The 10,761-nt window shown below is 40.4% G+C and overlaps 1 protein-coding gene across 2 annotated transcripts in view; it reads right to left on the minus strand.

Moving 5' to 3' along the window:
• The window catches only part of LOC147896152 (beta-galactosidase 8-like), an 89,966-nt gene extending 79,782 nt beyond the window's left edge, over positions 1 to 10,184 (minus strand). For both annotated transcript variants that reach the window (XM_087382120.1, XM_087382119.1), the window contains exons 1-5: positions 9,949 to 10,184; positions 9,766 to 9,861; positions 9,523 to 9,635; positions 2,730 to 2,796; positions 2,520 to 2,612 (exon numbers count right to left, since the gene is read on the minus strand). In XM_087382120.1, the coding sequence (XP_087238246.1) occupies positions 2,520 to 2,612; positions 2,730 to 2,796; positions 9,523 to 9,635; positions 9,766 to 9,861; positions 9,949 to 10,128 (549 nt within the window). In that variant the 5' untranslated portion in view covers positions 10,129 to 10,184. The remainder of the gene's footprint in view (positions 1 to 2,519; positions 2,613 to 2,729; positions 2,797 to 9,522; positions 9,636 to 9,765; positions 9,862 to 9,948) is intronic.
• Positions 10,185 to 10,761: the final 577 nt, after the last annotated feature.

A 10,761-nucleotide genomic window follows, 5' to 3' on the forward strand; every position in this document is an offset into this window, starting at 1 on the left:
TGCCTTTGTGCAAATCTCCTCAATTGCTATGAACAGTTCTATTGGTACTGCCTGCGCACTGTTGCTAGACTCTTTCTTTACTCCGTTCTTCTCATCTGCAATCTTCTTCTGGCACTCATTCTGCTTGTTCCCTGCCTTGTTGCAATAGAAGCAATTGATCTTCTTCTTTCTCTTTTTATCATCAGAAGAAGATGGGTTACCAGAGTCCTTACCCTTACCTTTCTTTGATCCAGCCCAGAAAGCTGAATCTTCTCCAGTCCTCGTCTTTTGATGCATCTCCTCCTCCAGAAGCATTGCACTGAAATCCTCAAAGTTGAGGGGTGGATTTTTGTTCTGTGTATTTAGCGCCGTAACAAGACTGTAGTACTTTGGTGGGAGAATCTGTATGCACCTTCGTGCTAGATTCTCGTTGGTGATGGTGATGATAATCACAGTTATGTGATCGCACAGATTCTTCACCTTGGTGATGAATTTCTCTGCCATTTCAGACTCAGATAATTTCTCGTTCGCGAGTTGAGTCTCTAGATTCTAAATCCATGTCTGATTCGTGGTCTCATACTGACTTTCAAGACCGTCCATGCCTCCTCCATTGTGGTGACATGTTGAATAAACTCCATGACAGAATCACTTACACTACAAACAATAGAACACAACACATCTGCATTTCTTCTTGTCCACCTGAGAATCTCATCCACAGTTGGTACTATCTGTTGTGCTGCATTGGCTGGATTTGGTCTCACAACCGGCTTCAGGTCCACCCCAGTAGCAGTATCCCAAACCTCGTATGTGCTTAGGATGGTCTTTATCTTGAACTTCTAGAGTGGATAGCTAATGCTGTCCAACTTTTCGCTTTCGTTGAACGGTGGGATTTGCAGTCTTGTGGGCTGGGCCATCTCTCACAATCTGCTCACAAATAGAAACACACTACCAAATCTTCTTGCTAGAGCCCAAGCTCTGATACCATGTAAGAAAATAATACAACGTCTGTGCTCAACAGATAACAGGATCTCGTATGCAAGAGAGAAAAGCAGATAGTATGGAGAATCAAAAATTTGATTACTGTAAAACTGATACAATAGATGGCGTTGCCTCCCAGCCGTGCGCTCCTGTGTGAGAAGCTTCGATGGCATGCTGGAAATAGTAGAGGATGGAGGCTGGATGCTAAGGAATCAGGGTTGTTGTAGCTAGTGATGATTATGGGCTTCACAGGATTGCTCTTATATAGCCACCAGTTATAGTGGGTTAGACCTAATTGGGAGATTGACTAGTCTACCCAAAACAACCGACTTGAGGTCGGTCCCAAAATGGGCCACCAACCACACGTTTGAACCGTGGCAGAGAATAGAGCAACTAACCTACGGTCTCCGTTCCATCTAGGATCACCTGGGACTCCAAACGGGCCTTGCAACCCAAGAGTGGGCTGCCTCAAGAAATGCTCCATCTACCCTCAGTGCGGTCAGTCATGGGATGCCTTCTCGCACTTGCATGTAGCCTAGCTAGCAGTGTGCCAACTCTATCTGAAGCCATCCAGCCATCAGGCCACACATGGCCCCCATTTAGTGTCCAAACCAGGACCTACCGAATAACTGAGCTACTCAAATGCCTTCTCCTCATATGCGGGGCTTACAAGTAGAGTTAGCTGGTTCCCACGTAGTTACACGAGAGTGGAGCATTCATATCTAACAATAATTAAATAGATGCTACCTACAATTGGAGTGGGGAAGACCCAAGGGAGAGGGAAAAGCCCTCCCTAGCTGGCCACAAATGTAGATGGCTAGGAATTATATACTCAACAATGAAGAAGTACAATGATAGACGAGTCAACAGTCTACTTCTTCAAGGCCGTTAATGATCCCACATAAGTGGTACAATTTCATTTTAGGCCATGTGGCACTCTGCCCTCCAATTCCCCATAAGCCTCCTTAGTTCTCCAAAAGGGCTTGCAACATAATACTCCTATACAAGATGTAAGGCATGAAATTTCAAGTAAAATAGAAAATCTATATGATTGACTTTTTGGAGGGAGGCAATTAATGGAATATCTGATTAGAAGTTATTGCATTGGTCAAAAATATAATCCACATTGTGGGATGACTACAATTGATTGTCTAGCCTTTCTAGGAGTTAAAGTTCCACATACATTTGGTACTTAGATTTTATGACATTCTCTCCAATTTCATAGTGCTTTTAAGAGATCAAAAATTTGGTCCAAGAGTGTTACCTTTTGAATGACTCAATGTGTTACCTAATGCTGTTATCAAAGGAGAGTTGAATTACCATATTCTAAGACATAATAGATGAAAATTTCCACGGGAAACCAAAGAAGACCAATATTGAATAGTGGTGGATGAAGAAAATGAAAATGAGTATATAAAAGCACTATATAAGCCTTTTTGCTTCCCAAGGTAAGGAAAATGCTGAAGGATTCAATAAGGAATTTCTCTCTGCATACATAAAGTTTGCATTAATTCTACATTAGCTTTATAAAATTCCCTTAGCATATTTGTCATGTGACTCACCTGTGTTAAGATTACAGGTCCCCCTTGCCAATAAAAGAGCATTTGCTCTTTTAACATGTCTACAATCTTTCTTGTGAACCTCTCCATTTCAACCTGAAATGTTAAAGTTACAAACCTACAAGTTTATATTCTTAGCTTCAAATAATGCTAATGAAACAATTTGAAATATTCATGCATGTCTATTGAAATGTATGGCACTATAGAGCTTACCTTAAAAACAGAGTTGTCGGTTCGAAATTTGATTCCTGGGAGAAAGTGAAGCCACACTGGAAATCCTCTACAAGACAAATCAAGAAAATAATAAGTTCATGTGTCAATGAAAAAGACCCTGTAAGACACTTTAATGAAGGTAGAATAGCTCATCTCATTTGGTCTCCCTCCTGCACTTTGACTTGTTATTTCCCTTTCTTTCTTTGTTGAGCCGTTCATTCTTTTAATTATTTGATAGAAAGGGTACAATATCTATGGAAAAAAAGCCCAAAAAAGAGGGAAGTGATTTCTTCTCTACCTCAATCTTCATTCATTGGAATCATGTGAAGTTAATTTATTCATCCTATCTCATTATTCAATCATCTTCCATTTTATTAATTTAGATTCATTAATTAGAAGAGCTTAAATTTCATAAAAAGTTATTTGTATTGCAAATTATTAGCATTGAGGATGATGTAGGTGTTTTAAATCGGTATAAGTTACTCATAGTAGATGGCACCTTGTTGAGCATGGAACTTCTATAACATCATGGTATTATGATCCAATAGCTCAAATTTGCTACTTAATTCAAGTAATAGACATACCCAAACCAAAGAAAATATAGAATTTCACACAAATGAATATACTATTGTAGAGGATGTGCATGGAGGTAATTTAAAATGGACTGGTATGCTTATAAAATTCACATTCTGCTTGAATGAACTCTCAAAAGTAAGTTGAGTATTTATGCATGCAATAGTAGCAAACATAGTATCACATCCAATAGTTAGTGACATCATTAATGTGATATTCTCACATAGTGTCAAATTCAACACATTTTCTTATAAGAAATAACTCAACACAAAGTCTTTTACATTATTGACACTCTCCTACAGCATTGTCACCCACCATCTTTTCAAAAATAGAATTACATTTATACCGATCGACTCTCTTTAGTAGCATTGTCACTCATCATTTTAGGAAATACAGCTAGCTTCAAGTACGATAAAACTTTCCTTTTGTTAAGCACCTTTTGGCACTATACTCCATTCTCAAAGTGTCACATCTGTAACATTCTTTAGAGCATCCTCACCTCCTTTTCATTGCCCCTTGTCCTCCAAAGCATTCTTTCCTCCTTTTTTTTGTCCGCTTCTCCACTTTTTACTTCTAGCATGGGAATCTTTGCAATAATTTCAAAGTCATAGCTAGGTATCATTGAGATATTGAAGTGGATTATTTAAGCACAATGAAGTTGAAAGGAGTGCAAAAAGAGATGAGAACCATTAACACAATATGAGAAAGACAAGTTTGCTACAAAAGAACAATAGGAGAAGGTAGTGATCTAAAGAATGAAAAGTTGCAAGATAAGTTGAATATCTTAAATGCAAGAAGGTCAAAGATTCATACTCTTTTGAGTGACATTAGAATTACAAACAATTTTTTGGTCAATATTCTCAAGACGTGGTAGAAGCCATCTTACAATAACAAAGAGAGAATTTGCAAAGTTGGATCTCTAACTCCATGATGCTCCTAAGTTATAGATGAGGATGATGTAAAAGAAGAGAAGGTGAGAATTGTTTCTACAACACACAGATAATGAAAATTCAAATATTTTTGTGCTCTTCTAAAGCCTTTCAGAGAAATCTTTACATGTATTAAAGGAAGAAATAAATTCAAACATTATAAAGTTCTTTTGACTCCATTATTCAAATTTGGACATGCAAACTCTAATACTCAAGTTTGATAAGTGTTTAAGTGAACTCAACAATTGCACTATTGAATCTTTGGGAGAAAACAACTCTTAGAGCTTTACATGTATTAAAGACCAAATAAATTCAAATACTATAAGGCATTTCTTGACACCATTACTTCTTTGGGATAGGAAAACCATCATAGCTCAAAACTTGTTAAATGTTTAAGAGAATTCAACAAGCTCACTATTGAATATTTGGGAGAAAATGATTCTTAGAGCTTTACATGTATTAAAGGCAAAAAAAAATCAAATATTGTAACACGATTATATTTTTGCAACATTAGGATCAAATTTCTTAAAATTTAAGAGAATTTAACAAGCCCACTAGGCTAATTTAGCATGCCTGCTCTATTGTTAACTTCTTTGCTAATTTGCAAGGATTTAAAAAGTACATTTTTTAAAATAAAAATATGTACTTTTTTATTAAAGAACGTGGCCTAACACCCTAAATGCCAAAAAACGTGGTTCTTTACACTGGATGTTGATCGGGAGCATCTCGCATGGTTTGTAATCTTACCACATGATATAATGTCCTGACTATCATGCGGCATCGAGCCATACCAAGTGGTATGATCTACCCCGCATGGTCCTGCATCAACATCGTGTGGGTTTTTTTAGGGCATCACGAGACACCACAAGGTAACCTACTATACCACATAGTAGATGCCATATTGGCACGTGTGACATCCTGATCATCCGATTCGAAAGGATACACGCAATCTTGAATGTTGACATACCATGCAGTGCCTGAAGGTATCGCACGGTGTATCGAGTCCTATAAAAGGATCCCGCCCCCATCACTACCACCTTGCCAATTACCTGTCGCTTTTTGTTGCCACAGTATCTCTCCTTAGTCTTTGGGTGAGTTTCTATAGCCTTCAGTGTCGGTTAGTTGGGCTAGGTGATGATCCCACCTCGGTCGGTCGGATTCACCTCACCCTGGCTGATTGTCAGAAGGCTGTTTGAGAGAGAGAGAGAGAGAGAGAGAGAGTAAAAGAGAGAGAGGGAGAGTAAAAGAGAGAGAGGAAGAGATGCCTGTTTATGTTTCAGAGATGATCTGTTTTGGCTAATTGGATTCGCCTTGCCTTGATTGATGTTTGTAATAGTAAAGATCGAAGTCGGGTGATGGCTCGCATCTACTAGTCGGTTCCCCACACTTCAATCTTCTTATATAGCATATCTATCTATGTGCATAGGTGTTAGTAGAGCTGGGTTTTATTCGGATGATGGCCTACCTTTGCTAGTTAGTTCATCCCGACAAAGCTCTTCCCAACCGAATGTGTGACTGGCAAAGCTCATCTAGATCATCTTGGTTATGTGATGCTATTATATGTTTCTTATTCTTGCCTCCACTAGCTGATAGTCAATAGTGACTTTACGAAATTCACTCTATAATAGTAGATCACGTAGTGATTGCTATAGTAGTGGATCATGTTGTGAGATACAAATTACTTGACTTAATATTATACCATTTCCTTGGAAATTTAGTAGTTTATTATAAGGATTGGAAGTTGAGACTCGTGTGAAAGTTATTTAGAAATGTTAATGATGTTGCATGTTGCTTTTGAGTGGTTTAGTTTACACCAGCATTGCAAATTTACATGTGTATTTCAGATGTTCTTTATTTTGAATTTTGAGCACTTACAAAACAATTGTTGCATGCACTAGATCACTACACACCTATCCTTGATGGCAACACAAGTGCAGTTGAAGACTAAGATTTAAATGCTTGTCCATAAGACAATGATCAAACACTTAATAGGATTGAGTGAGGAAGAAATCTATGCCCATGCAAGCTCAAAATTCTTACACGATCAAATGGTATCCCGAATATTTGACCTTACGTACATGAGCTAGCCCAATCACGATGAATGGCATGGTCGGATGTTAAAGTGACACTTGATCAATTTATCCCTCGAGTGTTTGGAGATCTAGTAGGACAATGGGAATTATATGTAAAGGTGAGTAATGTAGTCTTGCCTGTCAATGGAGAGAATAAGCTTGCACTCTAGACGATTGAATGGAAGGCGTTGTAGATTTCTAATCATAGAAAAAACACGAACGAGAAAGGATCCATTTGAAAGGCAATAGCCAGCGCCCTAGTCCATATGACTAAGATGGCTATGGTCCAGAAGCAAATGCCTATCCAGCCAAACTGAAGGGAGAGCACAGATAGGACTATGTACTACATTTGCCAACATGTGCTCCCACATAGTACACTTTCCATTGCAAGCATTGACCTTACACAAACCGGTGGGCAAGGGACGAGAAGGGAAGGTATTTATCTTAGGCCAACATCATGGTATGCTAGTAAGAAGAGTAATAGAGACAATGCCCAATATCATTTGGCACTAAAGAATGAGCTAGTGATGACCTAGCGATGACAGTTGTCCATAGAGTTGTCTATCGAGTATTGGGGTACGCACACGCACAAGAGCTAGCGATGATAGTTGCCCATTGAGCTGTCTGTTGAGTATTGGGATTCTCACACACCCAAGAGCTCTAGGTCATCACTCCATTTTTCAATGGTGGAAGTGTGCACGATATGCTGATGTGTCTCCCACAACATTGTGGGACATATGTGAGATGGGTTAAGAGGGTTAAGACCACACATCCCAAAGAAGAACCTCGCTTTGACTGGAACTCTCCACTCACCGGTGGCGAGCAAGGTTGTTCATTCATCATGGATTGTCCATTTCTACTGCTATTGCTAGTGGTTTGAAAGGAGTTCACAAACAAAGATATGCACACACTGATCTACAAGCAACCAACTATATGTTGGACTTCATGAGGGATGATAAGTCTATCCGAGTTGGGATTATTGATTGGGGAAGAAGCCTCCACTGGACTGAAAGTCGATATCCACAAGACCCGGCTTATGCTCCTCTAAAGGCATTTCCATGGATATGCCAGTACAACTACACGTGCAAATCCCAAGTGTGCATGGGCAGCAAAATCAGATTGTTTTGCCATTGGTTGGCTATTTAGGAAAATTGCCAACTTTCTCAGAGATGCTATAGACACTCTTAGTGACAACTCCATGAAGGGAGACAATGCAATCAAGATCTTGGTTGATTGTGGGAACGCGCTATGCAGGACTAATCCAAAGGATCGACCTTCCATGGGAGCAATTTTAACAAAAATGCATGGTTTCAATGTAAACGAGGATGTGGCAATGCGACCCATTGAGGAAATGAAGGCATGCTGTTAAAAATTAGGACCACATGTATCTTTAAAACAAATGTAACAATTTGCCTATGTTTGCCCTTTTTATTTGTACAATTTAATCGATCATGGAATCGTGTTAGTTGGATGAATTCTTAGAAGGTGTAATTTGCATGACCATGTTATAATTAAATGTTTCAATAACATGTCGATCACTTGATTTTTCACATGGTTGTTAGATTTCTCACTCGCCATGGCATCCGCGTTGCAATGATCAATGCAAGCTGCATTCTCCTCTAAGGATCCAAGCGTGAGGGGAAAGCAAGCAATGGAGCACATAATGGATGTGGATGATGCTACCCTCCTACCGACAAGAAGAGATGAGGCATGCACAATTGCCAACACAAGCATATTTCATGATCTAAATGGTTGGAAGTACGATCGCATCAACGCAGTGGTCTCCAACGATGACATAGCAATTGTGTGGGATTGTGGTGATGCCTCACATGGATAGTGGCCCATCAAAAACTGTCACCACCCAGCTATGAGGGAGAATGCATATTACATTCATTGCATGATCAAATCTGAAAAGCCTCATAGTGGAGCCGTGCCACTTTACTTTGCAAAGATGTTATATTCAAAGTTCATGCTGGATGTGCCTGTAGACTCTGCCTCCCAACCGCCTCCCAACCTAAGACACATAGCAAAAAGCCAATGCAACCAAGGATAGCCGGTGCCACCACTGCACCTATTGTTGCAACACTACCTGCTAATGTGGGAAGCCTGATTTTAGGTAAGTGAAGTACATGCCATTTTGTTACATGTGTTCTCATTGTTGTTATATCATACATAGTGTACTCATTAGCCATATTATGTATCTGTCTAATTTCTATGACAAGCTTTGAATTGTTTATGAACGTGCATGAAGTCACGGGAGATAAACGTGTAGAGGGGGATGACGGTGCAAATGGTCCATAGTCTGCACCACAAAGTGCATCACAGGAAGATGTCACCTTTTTTATGAGCATCATAGTGCATGATGCTATGTCTGAGTATTGACGGGTGATGAGTGAGAATGAGCACCTACGATGCGATTTTTCATGTGGACCTCAGAATTGACACAAACCCATGGACGTGTCAAAAGGATGTTTTCTTGAAGCTTTAAATTTTTGGAAAATGGGCATAGCCTATATTTTTTTGGCCACCTCAAATGTAACTAAAAATATTGCAAATTGAGCACATGTATACTTTGCTCCTATCGTTTGTGGCATGAAATGTATACTTTTCCCAAAATCTATAAGTACTCTGTCAAAACTTTTGAATCAAAGCAAGAAATCTATTACACTCACAACTAGGATGGGAAGATATTTACTTTGGTTGAGAGGCGAAGCAACTGCACATGTACATTAAAGTGTGCATGGAACTCCTATGGTGACCTCATGGTGACAAATGCCCCACTAAGTACACACTTAGAGTCTACAAAGGTTCCAAAAGAATGCTACCTGTTTTGCCCCGTCTTAAAAAAGTCAAGGGTATCACTTTGTGCTATGTGCGACTAACTATGGTGGATAAAAGACAGCATTGACGAGAAAGGACGAACTAAGCATTGTACAGTTACACTATCATCTTAGAGCCTCTTCACGCGAAGGGGGCAGCAGGTTACTAACCAGGCTGGATGTCAAATTTGAAATTAGGCTCACTTGTAGTGATTTTCGAGGGGATGGCTGAGCCCTTGCTCTCGAGTAGGGGCCAGCAGAAAAACCACTTTCTTGAACGCGTGAACAGGCCCTTAATCAGCAATCTTGTGCTAAAAAATCAATAAAGACTGCTAAAAAATCAAGAAGGCAGAAACTAAAGACGTTGTCTTCTGTTATGAAACTCATGGGAGCGACGTACCCGTAATTCCATTCTGCACAAACGTACGGGCCGATGCGAACGTGGAAAAGAAGTCCAGCTTTCTGTGCCTCCTTTATAAAACGGATCATGTCCAATCTTCCTTCAAAATTATACTGCATTATCAACGTGAGGTTCTGCGCTTAGGTCCCTGCAGGCAATTTCCTGTCGCTTTTCCGGAATCTCGTAGCGCATAGTTAAGCCGGGAGAGCAAACTATGTAAGTAATTGAATGACTTCCACATACCGTTCCCTGCTGAGGCTCATGCATATTCCAAAATACGTAGCTCTCGATGACGTCGATTCCACCATCCTTAGCTTTAGATATGAGGTCCGCCCACATCTGGAATGATCAGGAGGCATGCATCAAGTGTTAAGATACACAAAGTCCGGAAGCGTAAGCATGGGAAATGGGGTGAAGACAACAAACCTCGGGGGTACTCCGAGGATAATGAATGGATGCGGATATGAGCAATTTGCGCTGTCCATCGATGACGAGGGCTCGGCCGTCATAGCTGACGTTGTAAGCGAAGGAAGTGGGAGAAAAGAAGGTGGGGAAGAGGAGAAGGAGGCAAGGAAGGGCTAAAAAGGGGGGGAAGGGAGGAGACATGGGTGGAGAAGTGATGAAGGTGGGCAATGGAGGGAGAAGCTGCAGGCAAAGCTCGAGGACGATAACACGAGAGTAGCATTCATCGATATCATTCAAGTCTATTCATGCATGTCGCTCACCATCACCGTCCGATCTCCCTCCCATCCAATGGCCCTCCCTTCCCACACATCGTAGCTCATGCTTTTTTGTGTTTTATCGTGGGCTCCAAACCCACCATGGCCGACGGAGATATCTAATCGGGACATCCTTGGTACCATCACCAAACCACGGCGTGAAAACACTCACGCACTGCCCTAAAAATTGAAATAGGTGATAAAGAATTCATTCACCAAGGGCACGGGCGTGCTCAGAGGTGTGGTTGCTCCATACTTAGTAGAGAAAAAAAAACCCTAGTGTCAGTTTTAAATGCAGGCTATACGTGAAATGAAACGTCTTTCCACTTTCAGCCACTTGGCTTAGCAAAGTTCACTTTCCAAGGGGAAGCTTTCTCGATGCAATAGCCTACCCCTAGTGGGGCAGTGCTAAAAAACAAGGCAGCACAATCAATAAGTCTCCTTTTGAAAAAAAAAGCAAAGTGACACTAGACTACAACCTTCCCATAACTTGCAAAAGAGAGAGACTCGGGGAGTAAAT

The sequence above is a fragment of the Dipteris shenzhenensis genome, chromosome 12 (genome assembly GCF_047967505.1).
Source record: "Dipteris shenzhenensis isolate YYH24624 ecotype China chromosome 12, Dip_SZ_1.0, whole genome shotgun sequence".
NCBI lineage: Eukaryota > Viridiplantae > Streptophyta > Polypodiopsida > Gleicheniales > Dipteridaceae > Dipteris > Dipteris shenzhenensis.